Raw genomic sequence first — 25,950 nt, forward strand, 5'->3', positions numbered from 1 at the left:
TCCTTCTCTTCCTCTGTAATCATTATCCTCCTCTCCCTCTGTAATCATTTATCCTCCTTTCCCTCTGTAATCATTATCCTCTTCTTCCTCTGTAATCATTATCCTCCTCTCCCTCTGTAATCATTATCCTCCTCTTCCTCTGTAATCATTATCCTCCTCTTCCTCTGTAATCATTTATCCTCCTTTCCCTCTGTAATCATTATCCTCTTCTCCCTCTGTAATCATTATCCTCCTCTCCCTCTGTAAACATCCTCCTCCTCTCCCTCTGTAATCATTATCCTCCTCTGCCTCTGTAAACATCATCCTCCTCTCCCTCTGTAATCATTATCCCTCTCACCCTCTGTAATCATTATCCTCCTCTCCCTCTGTAATCATTATCCTCCTCTCCCTCTGTAATCATTATCTTCCTCTCCCCCTAGTATCCTCCTCTTCCTCTGTAAACATCATCCTCTTCTCCCTCTGTAAACATCATCCTCCTCTCCCTCTGTAATCATTTATCCTCCTCTCCCTCTGTAATCATTATCTCTCTCTCCCTCTGTAATCATTATCCTCCTCTCCCTCTGTAATCATTATCTCTCTCTCCCTCTGTAATCATTATCCTCCTCTCCCTCTGTAATCATTATCCTCCTCTCCCTCTGTAATCATTATCCTCCTCTCCCTCTGTAATCATTTATCCTCCTTTCCCCCTAGCATCCTCCTCTTCCTCTGTAAACATCATCCTCTTTTCCCTCTGTAATCATTATCCTCCTCTCCCTCTGTAATCATTATCCTCCACTCCCTCTGTAATCATTATCCTCCTCTTCCTCTGTAAACATCATCTTCTCCCTCCGCAATCATTAGCCTCCTCTCCCTCTGTAATCATTTATCCTCCTTTCCCCCTAGCATCCTCCTCTTCCTCTGTAATCATTATCCTCCTCTTCCTCTGTAATCATTATCCTCCTCTCCCTCTGTAATCATTATCCTCCTCTCCCTCTGTAATCATTATCCTCTTCTCCCTCTGTAATCATTACCCTCCTCTCCCTCTGTAATCATTACCCTCCTCTCCTTCTGTAATCATTATCTTTCTCTCCCTCTGTAATCATTATCCTCCTCTCCCTCTGTAATCATTATCCTCTTCTCCCTCTGTAATCATTTATCCTCCTCTCCCTCTGTAATCATTATCCTCCTCTCCCTCTGTAATCATTTATCCTCCTCTCCCTCTGTAATCATCATCCTCTTCTCCCTCTCTAATCATTATCCTCCTCTCCCTCTGTAATCATTTATCCTCCTTTCCCCCTAGTATCCTCCTCTCCCTCTGTAATCATTATCCTCCTCTCCCTCTGTAAAAATCATCCTCCTCTCCCTCTGTAATCATTAGCCATCTCTCCCTCTCTAATCATTATTCTCCTCTTCCTCTGTAGTCATTACCTTTCTCTCCCTCTGTAATCATTATCCTCCTCTCCCTCTGTAATCATTATCCTCCTCTCCCTCTGTAATCATTTTCCCTCTCTCCCTCTGTAATCATTATCCTCCTCTCCCTCTGTAATTATTTTCCCTCTCTCCCTCTGTAATCATTTTCCCTCTCTCCCTCTGTAATAATTATCCTCCTCTCCCCCTATTATCCTCCTCTTCCTCTGTAGTCATTACCTTTCTCTCCCTCTGTAATCATTATCCTCCTCTCCCCCTATTATCCTCCTCTTCCTCTGTAGTCATTACCTTTCTCTCCCTCTGTAATCATTATCCTCCACTTCCTCTGTAAACATCCTCCTCCCCTCCCTCTGTAATCATTATCCCTCTCTCCCTCTCTAATCATTATCCTCCTCTCCCCCTATTATCCTCCTCTTCCTCTGTAATCATTATCCTCCTCTCCCTCTGTAATCATTTTCCCTCTCTCCCTCTGTAATCATTATCCTCCTCTCCCCCTATTATCCTCCTCTTCCTCTGTAGTCATTACCTTTCTCTCCCTCTGTAATAATTATCCCCTACTATTAAAGAACCTAAAATAATGAAATGGTCATCATTCATGTGTAGCTCTGTTCACATCAGCTGGGAGATCACATTTAGAAGCCACGTTAAGGTCCTATTTATACATTTCCACCAATTCTGTACACATCTGTTATTTTCTTTTTCCAGTTATAATTGTGGGACCGGCACTGCAGTCATTACAAGTGACCGTAAAATCAGACCGGGTACTTGGCACATTGTCAGTCTATACAGAGAAGGCCTAAATGGGTGGATCACGATTGATAATGGTACCGCTGTATCTGGCCAATCACCGGTAAGACACACAAAACTATACAGGGGAGGTAAAGGCTGTTTGGATACTGCTGGATTTTACGGCAAGTGTGGCCAGCCCATGAAGAAAGCATAATTAGCATAGCTGCATGCGGGGTCCGCTTTAGGGGTGTCCGTGGAATAGCCATGTTGCACTGTGGGTGGGGCAAATGTAACGTGCAGAGGAATTTAAATTTGGATGGGGTGTGTTCAAACTGAAATCTAACTTGCAGTGCAAAAATAAAGTTGTCTAACATTTGGTGGCTACATGCAAAAGTTACACCTGCCAACATTCTTAATGACGAACCGAGGCGTGGCTTTGGCAGAAGGGGCCGTGGCTTTGCGTGAATGCCACAGGCCACAGTCTCGAGCCACACCTCACGATTACATCACTGTGGGGCATGCCCAGCGCTCTGTAAGTTGCTAGCCATGCCCCTAGCCCCTCTGACTCCCGCAAATTACAGCATGAATCAGCCCCAATACTAGAATGTACGTGATACAAATTTGACAAAGGAAATGTATCAGGAAAACCATTTCAGAGGGTAATTGCCTGTGTTTCACCCTACCAGGGGCAGTACAGTAAGATCACGTTCCGGACTCCCTTCTATCTGGGCGGTGCACCCAGTGCTTATTGGCTTGTGAAATCAGCAGGGACCAACCGAGGATTCAAAGGCTGCGTCCAGTCCCTGTCTCTGAACGGGAGGAATATTGACATGAGACAATGGCCGCTGGGGAAGGCTCTGAGCGGAGCGGATGTTGGTAAATATTTTTTTTATTTTAGCGTTTTTAAAAAATAAATTCAGAACAATAAAATGTCTGATCTCCCTGCACTAAAATAACTGTGTTTCCCAACACACAGGTGACTGCAGCATTGGGGTCTGTGATGGGGCGGTCTGTGTAAATGGGGGGACCTGTACGTCTAGGTCAGCTGATTCCTACATGTGTCTCTGCCCTGTGGGCTATCAGGGGAGACACTGTGAGGAAGGTAAGACAGATTTACCAACACTTTCCTTACTTTATCATATCCAGACATTTTAATCCAGATTTTTATCTCTCCTCATTATTGCTTTAAAGTTCCTCTTAGGGTGACATTTACTAAGCAGTGATAAGAGCGGAGAAGTGAGCCAGTGGAGAAGTTGCCCCATCAACCAATCTTTCTCATTTTATAGTATGCAAATTATAGATGTTACTTCAGTGCTGATTGGTTGCCATGGGCAACTTCACTGGCTCACTTCTCCGCTCTTATCACTGCTTAGTAAATGTCCCCCTAAGTGTATTATTATTGCTGCTAGGTTTGGAAAAAAATTTTTTTTACAATTACAATATCCTATTCTCTCCATAAGATTGTTTTCTAACCCAGCCAGAGGGCCTGACTCAGGGTGGATGCTGTTATGGCAAGGGACGCAAGCGGGTGTAGTTTTCAGTCTGCGCTTGTGTCCGGGCTGGACAGCGCATCCAAACAAACCATTGCTATTGGGTCCTTGTGAGTCTGTTTTTCAAAAGATGCATCTTATTTGCATTGATGAAAACCATAGGAAGCGTCAAACCTACATTACTAGCGTACGCTGACCTCTGGTGCTTGCAGTACTCGGACATCTGTGTGCGACTGAGTCACTAATCAAATAAAAAATAGGTTCCGATAAGAGCGACCGCAGCTGTTCCTCCCGCCATGTTCCGTTATGCTGGATCTGCAACTTTGTACATGGGTTGTACTAATTTGTTTGTGACAAACGTCTCTGGTACACTGTGAGCAGCTGGGTTCAGTATGATTTACCGACGGACACAATACCGACAGCCATTGACCTACAGTCAAAATACCGACATGGTCAAAATACAGACATTCTTTATGCCAACATGTTCAAAATGTCGACATTTTAAATGCCGACATGTCAAAACACCGACGTGAGTTTTTCTGGGGGGGGTGTTATGACAATGTCGACATAGGTCGACATGGACACTGTCTAAGTGTAGTGCGTCCCCTCGCATGGCTCATCGCACTCGCCATGCTTCGGGTACGGTGCCTCACTGCGATCGGCACACTATTATATTCTCCCTCCTGGTCCACTGGGATGGTAAAGTATGAACAAGTCTGATTTTGGGCAAAAATTCCTTCAAAATGCATGTCTGCACTTCCAGTTCTCTTTAATATCTTTGTTGGTGACATTGCAGATGGTATTGAAGGGAAGGTATGCCTTTTTGCAGATGATACAAAGATATGCAACAGGGTAGACACACCAGGAGGGGTAAAACAAATGATTGATGACCTAGCTAGGCTTGAGAAATGGTCAAGAAAGTGGCAACTACAGTTTAATGCTAAAAAATGCAAAATCGTGCACTTGGGTCTCAAAAACCCAAAGGCTAAATATAGTATCAAGGGTACTATAATGGAAACTACTGAGGAGGAAAGGGATTTAGGAGTCACTATTTCAAGTGACTTGAATGCAGGAAAGCAATGCAACAAAGCAATGAGAAAGGCTAGTCAGATACTTGGTTGCATAGGGAGAGGAATCAGTAGCAGGAAAAAAGAAGTGATAATGCCACTGTATAGGTCATTGGTGCGGCCCCATCTGGAATACTGTGTCCAGTTCTGGAGACCATATCTCCAGAAGGATATAAATACAGTAGAGAGTGTACAAAGAAGGGCAACTAAAATGGTGCATGGCCTACATCACAAAACGTACCCGGAAACGGAAAGGCTAAAAGATCTTAACATGTATAGTTTGGAGGAGAGAAGGGAAAGGGGAGACATGATAGAAACTTTCAAATATATCAAGGGTCTTAACAAAGTTCAGGAGGGAAACATTCTTCAAAGGAAGAGAAGTATTAGAACTCGAGGACATACACTGAGACTGGAGGGGGGGAGGTTCAGGGGAAATTTAAGGAAAAATTACTTCACAGAAAGGGTAGTGGATAAGTGGAATAGTCTCCCATCAGAGGTGGTAGAGGCTAAGACTGTAGAGCAATTTAAACATGCTTGGGATAGGCATATGAATATCCTTACAAAGAATTAAGGTTCAAAAAGGGTTGAGATTACCTAAAGGATAAAAAAAAAAGGGCAGACTAGATGGGCCAAGTGGTTCTTATCTGCCGTCAAATTGTATGTTTCTATGTAAATGGCGATATTCTGACTATGGGGTCATTCCGAGTTAATCGCTCGCTAGCTGTTTTTAGCAGCCGTGCAAACGCTAAGAAGTGCGAACGAAAGGATCGCAGAGCGACTACGAAAAAAAATTGTGTAGTTTCAGAGTAGCTCCAGACCTACTCAGCGCTTGCGATCACTTCAGACTGTTCAGTTCCTGTTTTGACGTCACAAACACGCCCTGCGTTCGCCCAGCTACACCTGCGTTTTTCTTGGCACAACTGCGTTTTTTCGATCACTCCCTGAAAACGGTCAGTTTACACCCAGAAACGCCCTCTTCCTGTCAATCACTCTGCGGCCAGCAGTGCGACTGAAAAGCTTCGCTAGACCTTGTGTGAAACTACATCGGCCGTTGTGAAAGTACGTCACGCGTGCGCATTGCGCCGCACACGCATGCGCAGAAGTGCTTTTTCTCTGACGTCCTAGTGGATGCTGGGAACTCCGTAAGGACCATGGGGAATAGCGGCTCCGCAGGAGACAGGGCACATCTAAAGAAAGCTTTAGGATCACCTGGTGTGCACTGGCTCCTCCCCCTATGACCCTCCTCCAAGCCTCAGTTAGATTTTCTGTGCCCGACGAGAAGGGTGCACACTAGGGGCTCTCCTGAGCTCTTTGTGAAAGTTTTAGTTTAGGTTTATTATTTTCAGTGAGACCTGCTGGCAACAGGCTCACTGCATCGAGGGACTAAGGGGAGAAGAAGCGAACTCACCTGCGTGCAGAGTGGATTGGGCTTCTTAGGCTACTGGACATTAGCTCCAGAGGGACGATCACAGGTTCAGCCTGGATGGGTCACCGGAGCCGCGCCGCCGGCCCCCTTACAGAGCCAGAAGAGCGAAGAGGTCCGGAAAAATCGGCGGCAGAAGACTTTCCTGTCTTCAGATAAAGGTAGGCGCACAGCACCGCAGCTGTGCGCCATTGCTCTCAGCACACTTCACACTCCGGTCACTGAGGGTGCAGGGCGCTGGGGGGGCAGCGCCCTGAGACGCAATAAATCGATAGAAAACCTTTTATGGCTAAAATAAATGCATCACATATAACTCCTGGGCTATATGGATGCATTTAACCCCTGCCAAAACATAATAATAATAATAATAATAATAATTTTATTTATATAGCGCTCTTTCTCCAATAGGACTCAAGGCGCTTAACAGATACACAGCATAATATAGTACAGAAAAATAATGAAGTACATTTTTCATAAAATACAGAAGCATGAAGATACTAAAAGAGACACTATGGAAATGCTTGAGTAAACAGGAAAGTCTTGAGTCTACTTTTGAAGGATTCTATAGTTGGGGCCTCTCGCACTGTGCTGGGAAGTGAGTTCCATAGAGTCGGAGCCGCATGACTAAAAGCTCGACCCCCAGATGAATTACGGTAGATTCTAGGTACTGCTAAAAGTCCTTCATCTACAGATCGCAGTAATCGAGTGGGGCAGTATGGGATCAGAAGCTGTTTCAGGTACCTTGGGCCTTGGTCATGTAATGCTTTGAAACTCAGTAAGCCAATCTTGAAGAGGATTCGCCATCTTACAGGCAGCCAGTGAAGGGAGTAGAGGATGGGTGTTATGTGGCTGGAACGGGGCTGGTTGGTTAACAGCCTGGCAGCTGTGTTTTGCACCAGCTGTAAGCGTTGCAATTCTTTTGCTGGTAGACCAAGGTAGAGGGCATTACAGTAGTCTAATCGAGATGATACAAATGCATGTATGACTTTTGGCATATCATCTGAGGGAATTAGGTGCTTGATTCTGGCTATGTACAAGAAAACGGATGATAAGGACGCCGAGAAAGGGGCGGAGCCTATCTCCTCAGCACACTGGCGCCATTTTCCCTCACAGCTCAGTTGGAGGGAAGCTCCCTGGCTCTCCCCTGCAGTCACTACACTACAGAAAGGGGTTAAAAAAGAGAGGGGGGCACAAATTAGGCGCAGTATAAACAATACAGCAGCTATAAAGGGAAAAACACTTATATAAGGTTATCCCTGTATATATATATATAGCGCTCTGGTGTGTGCTGGCAAACTCTCCCTCTGTCTCCCCAAAGGGCTAGTGGGGTCCTGTCCTCTATCAGAGCATTCCCTGTGTGTGTGCTGTGTGTCGGTACGTTTGTGTCGACATGTATGAGGAGAAAAATGATGAGGAGACGGAGTAGAGTGTCTGTAATAGTGTTGTCACCCCCTGGGGGGTCGACACCTGAGTGGATGTACTGTTGAAATTGCGTGACAGTGTCAGCTTTGTATAAAAGACAGTGGTTGACATGAGACAGCCGGCTACTCAGCTTGTGCATGTCCAGACGTCTCATACAGGGGCTCTAAAGCGCCCGTTACCTCAGATACAGACGCCGACACGGATACTGACTCCTGTGTCGACGGTGAAGAGACAACCGTGATTTCCAATAGGGCCACACATTGCATGATTGAGGCAATGGAAAAAGTTTACACTCTTCTGATAATATAAATACCACCAAAAAAAAGGGGTATTATGTTTGGTGAGGAAAAACTTCCTGTAGTTTTCCTGAATCTGAGAAATAAAATGAGGTGTGTGATGATGCGTGGGTTTCCCCCCGATAACAATTGATAATTTCTAAAAGGTTATTGGCAGTATACCTTTTCCCGCCAGAGGTTAGGGTGCGTTGGGAAACACCCCCTAAGGGGGATAAGGCGCTCACACGCTTGTAAGAACAAGGGCTCTACCCTCTCTGGAGATGGCCGCCCTTAGGGATCCTGCTGATAGAAAGCAGGAGGGTATCCTAAAATGTATTTACACACATACTGGTGTTATACTGCGACCAGCAATCGCTTCAGCCTGGATGTGCAGTGCTGGGTTGGCGTGGTCGGATTCCCTGACTGGAAATTTGATATCCTAGATAAGGACAGTATATTATTGCCTATAGAGCAATTAAAAGATGCATTTCTATATATGCATGATGCACAGCGGAATATTTGCCGACTGGCATCAAGTATAAGTGCGTTATCCAATTATACCAGTAAAGTGGTCAGGTGATGCGGATTCCAAACGGCATTTGGAAGTATTGCCTTAAAAAAGGTAGCCTCTCAAAATAAGACGCCGTATTATCAGGCGCAGTCCTGGTTGGCAAGCGGACAAAAGGGTTCCTCTTTTCTGCTCGTGACAGAGGGAGAGGAAAATGGCTGCAGAGATCAGCCAGTTCCCAGGAACAGAAACCCTTTTCCGCCTCTGCCAAGCTCTCAGTATGACGCTAGGGCTTTACAAGTTCAGGCACGGTGGGGGCCCGTTCTCAATGAATTTCAGTGCGCAGTGGGCTCACTCGCAAGTAGACCCCTGGATCCTTCAGGTAATATTTCAGGGGTACAAATTGGAATTCGAGACGTATTCCCCTCGCCGTTTCCAAAAGTCTGTTTTACCGACGTCTCCCGCTGACAGGGAGGCAGTTTTGGAAACCATTCACAAGCTGTATTCCCAGCAGGTGATAATTAAGGTACCCCTCCTGCAACAGGGAACGGGGTATTATTCCACACTATTGTGGTACCGAAGCCAGACGGCTCGGTGAGACCGATTTTAAAATCTAAAATCTAAAATTTTTGAACACTTACATACAGAGGTTCAAATTCAAAATTGAGTCACTCAGAGCAGTGATTGCAAACCTGGAAGAAGGGGACTACATGATGTCTCGGGACATCAAGGATGCTTACCTTCATGTCAAAATTTACCCTTCTCACCAAGGGTATCTCAGGTTATGGTACAGAACTGTCACTATCAGTTCAGACGCTGCCGTAGGGATGGTCCACGGCACCCCGGGTCTTTATTGAAGTAATGACCGTAATGATGATATTCCTTCGAAGGAAGGGAATTTTAGTTATCCTTTACTTGGACGATTCCCTGATAAGGGTGAGATCCAGGGAACAGTTGGAGATCGGTGTAGCACTACCTCAGGTAGTGTTGCGGCAGCACGATTGGATTCTCAATATTCCAAAATCGCAGCTGGTTCCGACGACTTGTCTTCTGTTCCTAGGGATGATCCTGGACACAGTCCAGAAAGAAGGTATTTCTCCCGGAGGAGAAAGCCAGGGAGTTATCCGAGCTAGTCAGGAACCTCCTAAAACCGAACCAAGTCTCAGTGCATCAATGCACAAGGGTTCTGGGTAAAAAATGGTGGCTTCCTACGAAGCAATCCCATTCGGCAGATTCCACGCAAGACTTTCCAGTGGAACCTACTGGACAAATGGTCCGGGTCGCATCTTCAGATGCTTCAGCGGATAACCCTGTCACCAGGGACAAGGGTATCCCTCCTGTGGTGGTTGCAGAGTGCTCATCTTCTAGAGGGCCGCAGATTCGGCATGCGGGACTGGGTCCTGGTGGCCACGGATGCCAGCCTGCGAGGCTGGGGAGCAGTCACACAGGGAAGGAATATCCAGGGCTTATGGTCAAGCCTGGAGACATCACTTCACATAAATGTCCTGAAGCTAAGGGCCATTTACAATGCGCTAAGCTTAGCAAGACCTCTGCTTCAAGGTCAGCCGGTGTTGATCCAGTCGGACAACATTACGGCAGTCACCCACGTAAACAGACAGGGTGCCACAAGAAGCAGGAGGGCAATGGCAGAAGCTGCAAGGATTCTTCGCGGGGCGAAAAACCATGTGATAGCACTGTCAGCAGTTTTCATTCCGGGAGTGGACAACTGGGAAGCAGTTTTCCTCAGCACGACCTCCACCCGGGGGAGTAAGGACTTCACCCAGAAGTCTTCCACATGATTATAAACTGTTGGGAAAAACTCGACAGGTATTGCGCCACGTCAAGGGACCCTCAGGCAATAGCTGTAGATGCTCTGGTAACACCGTGGGTGTACCAATCAGTGTATGGGTTCCCTCCTCTGCCTCTCATACCCAAGGTACTGAGATTGATAAGATGGAGAGGAGTAAGCACTATATTAGTGGCTCCGGATTGGCCAAGAAGGAATTGGTAACCGGAACTTCAAGAGATGCTCACGGAGGATCCGTAGCCTCTACCTCTAAGAAGGGACCTGCTCCAGCAAGGACCTTGTCTGTTCCAAGACTTACCGTGGCTGCGTTGACGGCATGGCGGTTGAACGTCGGATCCTGAAGGAAAAAGGCATTCCGGATGAAGTCATCCCTATCCTGATCAAAGCCAGGAAGGATGTAACCGCAAAACATTATCACCGCATTTGGCGAAAATATGTTGCGTGGTGCGAGGCCAGTAAGGCTCGACGGAGGAAATTCAACTGGGTCGATTCCTACATTTCCTGCAAACAGGAGTATCTATGGGCCTGAAATTGGGGTCCATTAAGGTTCAAATTTCGGCTCTGTCAATTTTCTTCCAAAAAAGAACTAGCTTCAGTCCCTGAAGTTCAGACATTTGTTAAAGGGGTACTGCATATACAGCCTCCTTTTGTGCCTTTAGTGGCACTTTTGGGATCTCCAGGTGGTTTTTGGGTTCCAAAAGTCACATTGGTTTGACACACTTAAATCTGTGGAGTTAAAATATCTCACAGAAAAAGTGGTCATGCTGTTGGCTCTGGCCTGGGCCAGGCGCGTGTCAGAATTGGTGGCTTTATCCTGTAAAAGCCCTTATCTGATTTTCCATTCGGACAGGGCGGAATTTGAGGACTCGTCCTCAGTTTCTCCCTAAGGTGGTTTCAGCGTCTCACCTGAACCAAACCTATTGTGGTGCCTGCGGCTACTAGGGACTTGGAGGACTCCAAGTTGCTAGACGTTGTCAGGACCCGGAAAATATATGTTTCCAGGACGGCTGGAGTCAGGAAATCTGACTCGCTGTTTATCCTCTATGCACCCAACTAGCTGGGTGCTCCTGCTTCTAAGCAGACTATTGCTCGTTAGATTTGTAGTACAATTCAGCTTGCACATTCTGTGGCAGGCCTGCCACAGCCAAAAATCTGTAAATGCCCACTCCACAAGGAAGGTGGGCTCATCTTGGGCAGCTGCCCGAGGGGTCTCGGCTTTACAACTTTGCCGAGCAGTTACTTGGTCAGGAGCAAATACGTTTGTAAAATTCTACAAATTTGATACCCTGGCTGAGGAGGACCGGGAGTTCTCTCATTGGGGGCTGCAGAGTCATCCGCACTCTCCCGCCCGTTTGGGAGCTTTGGTATAATCCCCATGGTCCTTACGGAGTTCCCAGCATCCACTAGGACGTCAGAGAAAATAAGAATTTACTTACCGATAATTCTATTTCTCGTAGTCCGTAGTGGATGCTGGGCGCCCATCCCAAGTGCGGATTGTCTGCAATACTGGTACATAATTATTGTTACCAAAAAATTCGGGTTATTGTTGTAGTGAGCCATCTTTTCGAGAGGCTTCTCTATTATCATGCTGTTAACTGGGTTCAGATCACAAGTTGTACAGTGTGATTGGTGTGGCTGGTAAGAGTCTTACCCGGGATTCAAAATCCTTCCTTATTGTGTACGCTCGTCCGGGCACAGTATCCTAACTGAGGCTTGGAGGAGGGTCATAGGGGGAGGAGCCAGTGCACACCAGGTGATCCTAAAGCTTTCTTTAGATGTGCCCTGTCTCCTGCGGAGCCGCTATTCCCCATGGTCCTTACGGAGTTCCCAGCATCCACTACGGACTACGAGAAATAGAATTATCGGTAAGTAAATTCTTATTTTTTTGCATCATCGCTGCGCAGCAAACCTTTTCAGCTAGCGATCAACTCGGAATGACCCCCTGTGTTGGTATTTTGACCGTGACAGTGTTTTGACTGTCTGTCAATGGCTGTTGGTATTATGACCATCGGTATTGTGTCCGTCAGTAAATCACCTGCTACCCGAGCAGCTTTGCGTGTAGCTACAAAGCAGCTAAAATGCTACGTATAGTGCAATGTTCGCTCTGCGTCGCACCAGGCGTTTTGCGCCCGTATGGCATAAAGACGCTAGCTATATGAGTACACATCTGTAGTTGATGTCAATTGCCAGCGTAAACCCATTCCATACGCATTTTGAGTAACTTTTTTTAGTTTAGTTTTTATTTTATCTTTATGTTATATCTGTTTAGGTTTTGGTTTGGATTCGGTAAAACCACCCTGAAATGTTTTGGTTTTGGATTTCTTTAAAATTGATTAAAAAAACATCTAAAACCGTGTCACTTTTAGACCTGTTGTTGTTCCTACAGAACAATTGTATCGTGTGGGTTTTTTCATTCCTCTGATCAAAGTTTGACAAGAGGGAAACCAATTGACTGAACAAACAAATAACAAACAAACAAACAAGAGTAATACTCAACCTTTGTCTGTGTTATCACGAAATACAGATGCATCATCTTCTAAACATTAGATGTAGAGGGTCATTCCGACCCGTTCGCACGCTGCTGTTTGTCGCAGCGGTGTGAACGGGTCGGTTCTGTGCATACACGGCGGCCGCATTGTGCAGGCGCGTCATTGCGGCAGCGACGCCGCTAACTACAAAAGCGGTCACAGCGGCGACCGCAAGAAGATTGACAAGAGGAAGGCGTACTGGGGAGTCAACTGACCGTTTTCCGGGAGTGGTTCGGCGAATGCAGGCGTGTCCAGGCGTTTGGAGGGCGGATGTCTGACGTCAATTCCGGGACCTGCATCGCTGGAACGATCGCACGGGGTAAGTAACTCTTACCCTGGTCTTCTTTTACAGGAAACTTTTTTTGCATAGCAGGATTGCACAAGCGTTCACAGCCCAGCTATGCAGAAATCCACCCCCCCATAGGCGGCGTCTAGTTGGTCGCACTAGCAGCAAAAAGTTGCTATGTGCGATCAACTCAGAATGACCCCCCCCTAGTTCAATTCCGAGGAGTCCCATCATTTGCTCAGATCAGCCCTGTATACAGCAGGTACCATTTTCTTGGCCCTGGGACAGACTGAGCCTCTTTTTTTTTTTTTTTTTTAATCTTGCGTTATATACCCTAAACTGGGTGTTGGCTACCGGATGTTAATCCATATAAAGATGCACCAGTCACTGCATAGTACCATATAGTATGGACCATTCTTATCCCTTGCACATGGGGGGTAATTCCAAGTTGATCGCAGCAGGAAATTTTTTAGCAGTTGGGCAAAACCATGTGCACTGCAGGGGAGGCAGATGTAACATGTGCAGAGAGAGAGAGATTTGGGTGTGGTGAGTTCAATCTGCAATCTAAATTGCAGTGTAAAAATAAAGCAGCCAGTATTTACCCTGCACAGAAACAAACTACCCCACCCAAATCTAACTCTTTCTGCCCATGTTACATCTGCCCCACCTGCAGTGCACATGGTTTTGCCCAACTGCTAAAAAATTTCCTGCTGCGATCAACTTGGAATTACCCCCATGATCAGTCAGTACTATCTTATATCCCCAAGACACATTGGGGGAAATTCAAGTGTTTGAAAAGTCGGTTGGGTGTTTGTTTTTTCCTATCTAACAGACAGGAAAAAACAGACACTCAACCGACTTTTCAAACATTTGCATTTCCCCCAATGTCTGAGATACACCATCAGATGCTACAGCCCCTCTTTCTAGATTAAACCCATAATTATTTTCTTCTGTAAATGCTTATTCTTTTGGAATGTCTAACTATCTACTGCTAAACCATATAAGGTAATACTTTACTAGTCACCCATTGCATCTAAGGCCGGCTACACATTAGAACTATATGTACCCTGCCGATATGCCAGCCAACAGGCCAACATATCGTATCCTCGGTACACATCAGAACGATGGCATGTAGGATGCAACGATTACTGTTCCGTCCTTCATTAACATGCATTGGGTTGCATACCACCCAAAGCGTGCAATTCATGGGTACACTCTGTATGATCGCTGGTATGTCGTTCCGGAAAACAACATTCTAACACTCAATAGGCAATGTGCTCAGTGAGCGACATCACCTAGTGTTTCCCCTCCTGAGCCGGGCCACCCAAGGGCAGGCATACACACTGTGTGATGTCACTATGATATCGCACAGTGACGTCATGCCACGGCCGGCCGCAGCATGCAGCTTTGAACGATGAGTCCAATTTAAGCTGAATACACAGCCGAGACCGAGGGTCGTTATCGACCCGCGGGGCCGCACATAGCTTGGCGGCATACACACTGGGCAATATAGTAAACTATATCGCTCAGGATGGGGAAAATGAGCGATATAGTTCACTATACCGCTAAGTGTGTACCCACCTTTAGTCTAGCAAGCCCCCAGCTATGCACAATCAAGCCAAAATAGAATCTAAAAATGTATTGTCCAGGGTTATGAGGAACCCACACTTGGATATGATGTGGAATCATCATTGAACCACTTTGTGCCAATATAATTGGTCAGCACCCTTAAATGCAAGTTGAAACAAAGGCAATCCCAATATCTTTGTGCTATAAAGAGTTAGTTAATAATTTATTGATCAGTGAATAAGTAGTATGTTTTGAAAAATCACTTTGCAAGCGAAAAACCCCTGCAAAAAAACAGGATCGCTGTGTCTATCAGTTACCAAACACAATTTATATATCACACTATACACTGAATTCTTGTGAGAGAAGTGGAGGACATTGAACGAGATAATCTATTAGACAATACCCGGTCGAGAGACAAAAAGAGAAAGGAAATAGGGGAAGACAGGACTTTGAGGTTTGTAACTAAATACAATACAAGTGCGTATGAAATTAGGAAAATAATTAAACAGAACTCCTCCATTTTAAAATTAGATGAAACCCTGAATACTAGTGTAAGATTGAGTGAACAGGTCATCTTTAGGAGATCAGATAATTTAAAAACTACATTGGCACTGAGTTTTTTTGATAAAAGAGGGAAAAAGGATAGAAAATGAAAGGAAGGGTGGAGGATGATCCAGACTTGGTTACCTACACTTCCAGTAGGATTTCATAGGTGTGGACGGATGGGATGTGCCACGTGTGCTCATACGAATAGTAGAAAAACCCTACAAGCTGTCTCCTCGGTATCTGGGGAGGTATATAGGATTAAATGTTTCTTGAATTGTAAGTCTACGTTTGTAGTCTATATACTACAGTGTGGTTGTGGGTTGCAAAACGTGGGGCGTACGAGTAGGACACTCCACGTTAGGTTCATGGAGCATAAACGGAATATAGGGAAGAAGTTGGGGAATACCTATCTGTACCGCCATATCCTAGAGTGTGAAAAAGGAAAAATTTAAAATATCAGGATCACTGCCATCCAACAAGTAGCAGAGACAAATAGGGGGGGAGATAGGTTTAGACGATTGTGTAGGAAAGAGGCGTTCTGGATTTTTAGTTTTAAGACCCTGATTCCATATGGTCTAAATGATACAGTAGAGTTAAACAATTTTTGAGGACTGACAATATGGTGAAGTACTGTGAAGGATTTATGAACTGTTCCTTGTGTAGCCGAAAGATTGGAGATATAAATAATGTACTGTAATGTTTAATCAATCAATTAATTAATTATATATGTGTAGAGTTATATGGGCTTGTATTTGCATGTGCAGATTTCATCATGCGCACGTATGGGTATGTGTATACATTTATTTATTTATATATATATAGATGTGTATATATATATATTTTTTTTTTTCTTATTTAATATGTTTTTTCTTATTAGGTATATGAAATGAAATATTTTTAATATATGAAATAATTCTGGATGTGAATGCTATAGTATGGTATATGGTGCTGCACACTTATGTATGAGTGGTGCTGCATTCATCCACCATTTATTTGTTTGGGAGTATGGATATGGGGGATTCCCTTATAGTCAAATATGCGTATGTCCGTCGAGGGTGTATAAATATGGCTGCCGATAGTAGACAAATATGGCTATTAGAATCACGTCTGAGATCCGAGAAATATGTTTAGTGAAGGTGGACAAAGATGGCCGCAGGGACGGATAAAAGAGGCTGTGATTGGAGTATGGAAACAAGGCTTGGTCATGATGTTAAAATGGCCGCGGCAGGAGATAAAAGGGAGGAATCCAGAATGAGGCTTGAAACGCACGAGTCAGTGCGCATGCGCAAAACCGCACGGGAATTTGAAAATTGGAGTGCTATATAAACGGAGCATTTACAACACGGTCATATGGACTGAGGAAGCCGCTGAGGGTGTGTTAAGGCGGAGAAACACGTTTCCAGGGACCGTGTGAGAGACGATCACCTGCTTGACCGGTATTGTGCTGTGGATAGGATCCGTCCAGTGTGTATGCAATACGGGCTGATACCAGCAGAAGGAGCCTAAACACTGTGACAATACATCAGGACACTTGAAAGAAATCCACTCTACCTGTAAATATAGGTATACTATCAATAGAGGGAGCCTGATGATCAATATTAAGCACTTTAATACTTTGGAGGTGAAATGATTTCAACAATATGTGAAAATTATTAATTTTATATTTTAATTTCTCTTCTTCAAGAAAAATGTGTGCACACATATAAACTCAGCACTCTGAGTAGTTCGGGACTTTATTGTCATATTTAATGATCAAGCCTCTAGATACATAAATTACACAAATTTTGGAAGCAGCCATATACGTGAGGATTAAGCTAATAGAACCCACAAAATCCAGCGAGAAAAATATATATATATGTGGGATTGGACATTCCCGATGAATTAATGCTTATTTGAAATATTGAGTATTGGGGAATTGAATTGTATGGAATATGTGATATTCATTTTATTGATATTTTTTAATATATGCTGCAGCATTTGTTACATGTTTATGATAAAAATAAAAACAAGAAAGTGTTTTAAATTTTAAGAATTCAGTGTATAGTGTGATATATAAATTGTGTTTGGTAACTGATAGACACAGCGCTCCTGGTTTTTTGCAGGGGTTTTTTCCTTGCAAAGTGTTTTTTCTGGTAAATTAGGTAAGGAACGCAATTATCCGTACAACTAGGAGCAGCAGTGCCTATTGGTGTTCTAGTTAAGAATCTCCCTTCTTTCGGCACTTGCTGGCGCCCGATCGCATGCACGGGGGATTCCACGATATAATAAGTGGGATAACCTGTGGATGCAATTTGTACTATTGTTTTGAAAAATGAGGAAAATTCTAAATAATGATCAATCCAACTCTGCATGTATCGGCCTATTTAGTAAAGCAATGCTTCCATATGCAGTGTCGGACTGGGGTATGTAGGGCCCACCGGGGGAATGCAGTGGTAGGGGCCAATGTTAGGGGTGTGGCCAGTCTGCAGAGGGGGTGTGGCCTGCCATCTCATTGGTTAGACTAACCATTAGAGAGTGCAACGCCTGGGCCCCTTTATATATATATATATATATATATATATATATATACAGTAAATTAAGCTGCTGCATGCATGATAATGTGCCAGATTAATTACAGAAATGCACTGTAGAAATACACCATAATCCAGTATAAGGTAACATATTTATAATGTATACTTTAATACTGGAACCTGATCCTTAGAGCAGGAGGTGGGCCCCCGGGCAGTGGGGCCCACCGGTGATTTCCCCTGTACCCCAGTGGGCCGGTCCAAGCCTGTCCATATGTGACCATTTAGTCAGGCACTCTCTAATTTCAGGCTGCTTTGGCAACCTCTTGCCCCTCCAGGCAGCCCACAAGCTTGAGATGGGTGCTGCCAGTGCAGCATTCTTGCCTTCCCCGCGGTCTTGCACCCTGGGCGTTGGCACTAGTGTGGCTCTGCAATGTTTTGGATTGTGTAAGTAATTTGGCTCTAAAAACACAGCATTCCTTTAAAAAAAAAAAAAATCCCTTGAATTCCCCAGCTACTGATACTCGTTCTGGAGTTTCCCTTCTGCTTTTTGAGAAGAACATTCCAATCATAGAACAACAATGATCAGCAGATACTGATGACCAAGTTTGGTGATACCAGAATCCAGATTTCTTTCCAGGGTGGACATGACCTTTCTGGTTCTTCACATAAACTATTTGAAGTATTTTTTTCCATCCATTTCTATTAACACTTATTAAGTGGTTCCCCAAGAGAATTAAAATGTTTACCTTTCTTGATTTAATTAAATAGATGATGTGTGTGTTTGGAGTGGGAGGATAAAAAGCGGAGATTCTCCCTCATTTTCACCCACTTGGAACATTTGCCCGTTTCCCTTCCAACTATTTTTAAGTTATTTGTAGAATGTTCTTGAGTTGTTCTTTTCTGACCAATTTCCATGAACTATTGCAAGTATCGGCCCATACCGTAACTGACTGTACTCTCTTTTTGTTTATTCTTTGCTCTGTGGGATGCATTGTTTTATTTTTTTTTATATCTCCTCCGGGAGATCCCAATAGCGACTACAGAGAAGGTGGTAATGAGATTTGTGTCATCAAACCACCTTGCCCAGCTCATTTCACAGGGAAGTGTGAGGAAAGTGGGAGGGTGTCTCCTCTTTTGGGGGCCAAGAAGGAGTTCACAAAATTTGTGAGTCTCTGTCACAGGACAGGAATATGGATGCGATACATCCTGCCACTTATTGGGTACATACCGGCGTTAATAACGCCAGTATGTACCAAGAAACTGGATTCAAATCACAAAGGACATGTCAAATCAACATCAGATGTTCTAAAAAAATTTGCTAAATCATTCATATTAGAAAAATTATTCAATGCAAATGTTTTCACAAATCTTATAATTACAAGCTGAAACTTTCATACGAGCAATAGTTAATAAGGACTAAAAGATAAACAAAGAGAACATACCGCCTATAATAGCTCTAGAGATGCTTTAACCAAGTACTGACCAAGTCAGATAATTACTTACTAAGCTATATATTAGTGTGTTTTTTTTCTATTTTTATTACTATTTGGAGATAAATGTGTGACCGAAAAATACCAATTCGTAGTCTAAAAAACATGTATTGTATATATCCCCAAATCTCACTTACAGTATAATTTATTTCAAGTTTGAAGAACATTAACATTACACAGTTTTACCGCTGTTTGTTTTTGAAATACTGAAGTCTGTTCCTCTGCGTTCAAGCTTTCATCCTGGCCATTCCGCAGTTTAATGAGACTGCGCGCTCCTACGCGGTGACCAGATGGCCGTTTGAGCCACATCATTACCTCTCCTTCATGGAGTTTGATATGACATTCCGTCCGGATGCAGATGACGGGGTCATTCTCTACAGCTACGACACCGACAGCAAAGATTTCATCTCTATCAACATGGTTAGCGGCTATGTGGTTTTCAGGTTTGACTGCGGGTCAGGAACAGCAGTGATAAGGTAAGGGCAAGCCGTGAATTATTATTATATTCAAAAATTTCAATTTGTATGTTTTATGGAATGGGTATATAAGTTACATAAGAAGAACAATGTAGACCTTGTACCGGAATCTTTACATCCACCCTAAGGATGACCATTGGAAACCAATGTTTTCCATCAATGGTCCAGATTTGATGGTAGTGGTTTTTCCATGCGATGCCAGATTTGTGATGGTTGCAACCCTCGTGCGCTTCCGATGGTTTATGTGATGGTTAATTGTGTCCTTTTTTGCTGTGGAAACCTGTAAGCGGGGTTTACAGTACAGTCCATTGATTATGTGCTAGTTTCCTGCTTCCTATGAAGTTGTTACCTTGAGATGCCTACATGGATGGTCATGGACTTTCTGACATTTCATATTGGATGACATCTCGCCACCTCAAACTTAGTATTTCAAAAACAGAATTAATTATATTTCCACCGGCCAATAGTAATTACCAACCTGATATCTCTATCACTGTTGATAACTCCGCAATCATCCCTACCCTACAAGCTCGCTGCCTAGGTGGCATTCTTGATTCTGAACTTCCTTTGTTCCCCACATTCAATCTGTCTCAAGATCATGTTACATACATCTAAGAAACATATCCAAAATACGACCATATCTTACACACGACACAGCAAAAACTCTAATCCACGCTCTCATTATCTCCCGCACTGATTATTGTAATAGTCTCCTGACTGGTCTTCCCAAACATAGGATCTCACCACTACAATCCATTTTGAATGCAGCTGCAAGGCTAATCTTCCTCGCTAGACGTTCATCATCTGCAGATCCGCTCTGTCAGTCCCTCCATTGGTTACCGGTATTCTACCGTATTAATTATTATTATTATTATTATTATTATTACCAGTTACTTATATAGCACACACATATTCCGCAGCGCTTTACAGAGAATATTTGTCCATTCATTTCAGTCCCTGCCCCAGTGGAGCTTACAATCTATATTCCCTATCACATGTACACACTAGGGTTAATTTTGTTGGAAGCCAATTAACCTACCTGTATATTTTTGGATTGTGGGAGGAAACCGGAGTACCCGGAGGAAACCCACGCAAGTACGGGGAGAATATACAAACTCCGCACAGTTAGAGCCATGGTGGGAATCGAACCCATGACCTCAGTGCTGTGAGGCAGTAATGCTAACCATTACACCATCCGTACTGCCCAAAATACTTTTACTTACATACAAGGCTATTAACCAAACTGCACCAACATACATCTCTTCACTCATCTCAAAATATCTCCCTACCCGACCACTCCGCTCTGCACAAGATCTGCGTCTCTCATCCACACGCATTACTTGTTCACACTCAAAATTACAGGACTTTATCCGGGCTTCACCCACTCTGTGGAATGCCCTCCCACGCACAGTAAGACTCGCCTCTAGTCTCCAAACCTTTAAATGTTCCCTGAAAACTCACCTCTTCAGACAAGCCTATCAAATTCCAGACCCACCCACATAACCTTCAGTGCTTCCCAATCTAATTACATCCTCTCTGTACAGTCCACATAACCTCACATATTTTATCTTTCTTTACTCTCACACCCTCATGACCCTTGGCCAACATTGCGGGGTATCATCATACAACCCATTAAGAACCTAGCAATCTGGCAGAACCATTATGCAATAGGTAGCATCTATCCTTGTGTATCAATGCCTATTTCCCTATAGATTGTAAGCTCGTGAGCAGGGCCTTCCTACCTCTGTCTGTCTGCTTTTACCCAGTTTTGTTCTATTACTGTTGTTCTAATTGTAAAGCGCAACAGAATATGCTTTATAAGAAACTGTTAATAAATAAAAAATAAATAAACTCTGCCACTAATCATTGCAAGAATGTCATTCCTACTCCATACATCTGTTTGCTGCAGGGGTGTAACAGTGCATTGTCAGACCCCATAGCCCCCAAATGGGGCTTCACAAAGCATGAGCTTGACTTGGGTAGAACTATTCACATCAGTGTTCCGGCCTCAACTCCAGTCCCTGGTGCACACGAACTTCCCTGCGGGGGCAATAGTTTCACTGTTGCTGATTAATTATTACTTGGTTGTAGCTCAACCAACGTAGAACCAGCCTACACATATACATGCAAGAAATAACGTCATTTTACATAGAGGTTAATTATGTCTGTGACTAAACATTGCATACAATTTAACACATGGAATTTGAGGGGCTATACAAAATAAAAGTAAAACTTGTTTGTTGGTATTACACTATCAGATCATGGGATGAAGTTTAAAAACCTCTGTTCTAACCTGAAAAATAACATAATCAAGAATTGTATAGATTATAAATACTCTGTTTAAGTACTAGTTCACCATTTCATGTACTGTATATGTGATATTCAGAAATGATTGCAGTTTTCTTATGAACCCATTTTTATTACAGTGTAGAAGCTCACCATTATTTCCAGTAAAACTAAAAATATATATATTTTTTGTTTTGGTATCAGAAGCGAGAAACCAGTGAGCCTCGGCCAGTGGCATGAGTTACGAGTCTCTCGGACGGCAAAAAATGGCATTTTACAAGTGAATAACCAGAAACAAGTTGAAGGGATGTCTGAGGTTTGCATTGACATTCTCATTCTTACCAAAAAGTGCTTTTTTCAACTGATAATGGGGGTCATTCCGAGTTGTTCTCTTGCTAGCAGATTTTAGCAGCATTGCACACGCTAGGCCGCCGCCCTCTGGGAGTGTATCTTAGCTTAGCAGAATAGCGAACGAAAGATTAGCAGAATTGCGAATAAATAATACTTAGCAGTTTTTGAGTAGCTCCAGACCTACTCCTACACTGCGATCAGCTCAGCCCGTTTCGTTCCTGGTTTGACGTCACAAACACGCCCTGCGTTCGGCCAGCCACTCCCCCGTTTCTCCAGACACTCCCGCGTTTTATCTTGGCACGCCTGCGTTTTTCCACACACTCCCAGAAAACGGTCAGTTTCCGCCCAGAAATACCCACTTCCTGTCAATCACACTCTGATCACTTCAACGATGAAAATTATTAGTTCGGACGTGAGTAAATCTACTAAGTTTTGTGCTAAAATACTTAGCGCATGCGCACTGCGTACCATGCGCGTGCGCATTTTTGCCTTAATCGCTCCGTTGCAAAAATCGGCAACGAGCGAACAACTCGGAATGACCCCCAGTGTTGCATGTCGTGGCTTTTAGACCCCAGTGCAGCATTGCATCTTCTGCTTAGCCATCTCTGCAGCATACTCCTGGATTGTCCAGGGTACATTATGATCCATCTTATCCTTATACTACACACAAGCATTACTAACATTTATTAAGAGAACTGGTGTATTATAAAGTGGAACGCCATATTGTTAATGATTTTGGATCATTTTTCATCTCTGATTGATTTCCATAACCTGTATAAAAGTTATGGTTACAGAACTCCTAAATCACTTCCAGGGGGTGATTCAATTAGCCCGAGTTGGACGAAAATAGCTAAATGCGGATTAACCAATTGCCTGGCACGGTCGCATCAGATGCGACCATGCCTGCAAGTGCTTTATCTGACCTGGTTGCACAGGTTGCGACCAATCAAATAAACAGTGTCAGCAGTGGCAGGAAAAGATAAACTTGCCTCCACTGCTGCTTTCAGAGGGACCGGAAGGACCCTCTGCCTCCCTGCACCCTCCCCACAGTGTTGCCGTGCTGCCGATCATTGCTGATCGGTCAGAACGTCAGGACCCCTTACCCCCAGCGGCTGCAGACAATAGCAGCCTCTGGTAAGTGTAAATCATCGGCCCCAAGCACCCCCTGTGTACCTGGCAGCTGACCGGGCTCTAAAAACTAAAGTCACGATGGTCGTGATGTTACCGATGGTGGCGATGTTCCCAATCAAAGTTCTGATGTTGGGGGGGGGAATTATTGTGAAAAAAAAATCCCCCAAAATGTTTTTAATTTTTTTTTTAACTAAAATCATTTTGGATAGGGTTAAAATTCATGTTCTTCACCTAATTCACTCATAAAAAACCCCAACAATTTATGAGCGTTTTTTTGGGGGGGGAAATAGTCGGTTAAGTGGTTAAACAGTTGCAGTAATGAGATTTTGGTTTTCAATTATAAATCCACCTTCAGATACTGCGGATTTCATTTGGAGTTAACACAGATTGTAGCTTGCAGCTTCAAACGACGTGAAAGTAGGGACAATACTTATTTGAATGTAATGATGTTGTGACACTTTGCCTACCAAGGAATCATCATGTACAGGTTTTAAATACCGTATATACTCGAGTATAAGTCGACCCGAATATAAGCCGAGGCACCTAATTTTACCACAAAAACCTGGGAAAACTTATTGACTCGAGTATAAGCCTAGGGTGGGAAATGCAGCTCTAGCCGTACACAGCCCTCATAGTGCCAGATATGCCCTCATAGTGCCAGATATGCCCCCACAGTGCCAGATATGCCCTCATACTGCCAGATATGCCCCCACAGTGCCAGATGTGCCAGATATGCCCTCATACTGCCAGAAATGCCCTCATACTGCCAGATATGCCCCCACAGTGCCAGATATGCCCTCATGCTGCCAGATATGCCCTACAGTGCCAGATATGCCCTCATGCTGCCAGATATGCCCCCACAGTGCCAGATGTGCCAGATATGCCCCACAGTGCCAGATATGCCTCATAGTGCCAGATATGCCCTCATGCTGCCAGATATGCCCCACAGTGCCAGATATGCCTCATAGTGCCAGATGTGCCAGATATGCCCTCAAGCTGCCAGATATGCCCCACAGTGTCAGATGTGCCAGATATGCCCCACTGTGCCAGATATGCCCTCATGCTGCCAGATATGCCCCACAGTGCCAGTTACTTACCCTCCATTGCTCCCGCGCTGTCTTCTGAAGGAGGGACACGGAGGGCACAGCGCGCGGCTCTCCTGTGTCCCTCCTGCATCTCTGGCGGCAGCGGCGTGTGTGTGTTAAAGGAAGTGCCGGTTCGTGAGCCAATCAGAGCTCACGAATGGGCACTTCCTTTAAAACACACACGCCGCTGCCGCCGGAGACGCAGGAGGGACACAGGAGAGCCGCGCGCTGTGCCCTCCGTGTCCCTCCTAAATACTGACTCGAGTATAAGCCGAAGGGGCTTTTTCAGCACACAAAAAAAGTGCTGAAAAAGTTGGCTTATACTCGAGTATATACGGTAGTAAAATATTGTATGGCCAATAAAGACGTGATTTATCATGTATTTTAAGGGATTAAATTATGTGGGACATGTATACTAAGGTGTAATGATGTGGGACATGTATGAGGAGATGTACATGATGAAGGACATGTATGATAAGGTGTAAATGTCTTTATGTCAAACCATTTCTAAAACCATATTTAAAGGAGGGTATTTATGAGGGAAGTAGAGATACTGTGGAGACATTATGGGTTGAAATTTCTATAGGAAGAAAATGTACAAAAAAGCTTTTAATAGGGACATACTATAAACCGCCTGATATTAGTGTAACTGAGGAAGCGCAACTTTTGATGCAAATCGAGAAAGCTACAAGAGTGGGATAGGTACTAATCATTTGGGATTCTAATTACCCGGACATAAATTGGGCCAAAGAATCATGTGATACAGCTAGAGGTAAAAGGTTATTAAATATGCTTAAAGATAACTACTTGTCGCAAATAGTTGAGGAACCAACGAGAGTAAGGACTATACTGGACCTAGTACTAACTAACAATGTGGAGATAACAGCAAATACCACAGTAGGTGAGACCTTGGGTAACAGTGATCATAATATGTTCACATTCAACATTAGTTTTCAAAAGCAGAATCCTAACGGTTCAACTGAGACTCAACTTTAAAAAAAGCTAATTTTAACAAGCTGAAACATGCACTAAAGGACATAGATTGGGAAACTTTGTTTCAGGGAAAGAACACTGCTGAAATGTGGGATGTTTTTAAATCGATGCTAGACAAATATACCCATAATTGCATCCCCATGGGCAGTAAAAATAAGAGTATTACATTTAAACCAATGTGGCTGAACAAAAAGGTAAAGGAAGAAATTGATAAAAAAAAGCGAGCATTCAAAGCTTTCAAATCAGATGGGAAGACGGAGTCATTCCAGTACTACAAGGAATGTAACAAAAAATGCAAAAAGGAAATCAGAGCAGCTAAAATAGAAAACGAAAAACAAATCGCTAAGGAGAGCAAAACTAACCCTAAAAAAATCTTTAAGTACATAAATGGTTAGAGGCTAAAAAAGAGAATATAGGACCATTAAAAAGCAAACTGGGATTCCTGATAAGTGATGACAAAGAAAAGGTGAATTATTAAACACATTTTTTTCATCAGTGTTTACTAGAGAGGACCAGATGGTTTGATTAGCAAGTAACATTAATAATAGTAATGTTAAAGGCCAGTTTCTTA

At 43.8% G+C, this 25,950-nt stretch overlaps 1 protein-coding gene across 1 annotated transcript in view; it reads left to right on the top strand.

Annotated features, from left to right (window-relative positions):
* The window catches only part of EGFLAM (EGF like, fibronectin type III and laminin G domains), a 354,680-nt gene that overhangs the window by 281,412 nt on the left and 47,318 nt on the right, over positions 1 to 25,950 (top strand). Inside the window, exons 12-16 of the mRNA XM_063961208.1 lie at positions 2,113 to 2,257; positions 2,823 to 3,012; positions 3,113 to 3,238; positions 19,290 to 19,533; positions 22,024 to 22,135. Coding sequence (XP_063817278.1) covers positions 2,113 to 2,257; positions 2,823 to 3,012; positions 3,113 to 3,238; positions 19,290 to 19,533; positions 22,024 to 22,135 — 817 coding nt within the window. The remainder of the gene's footprint in view (positions 1 to 2,112; positions 2,258 to 2,822; positions 3,013 to 3,112; positions 3,239 to 19,289; positions 19,534 to 22,023; positions 22,136 to 25,950) is intronic.

This window comes from Pseudophryne corroboree, chromosome 1, assembly GCF_028390025.1.
Source record: "Pseudophryne corroboree isolate aPseCor3 chromosome 1, aPseCor3.hap2, whole genome shotgun sequence".
Lineage (NCBI taxonomy): Eukaryota > Metazoa > Chordata > Amphibia > Anura > Myobatrachidae > Pseudophryne > Pseudophryne corroboree.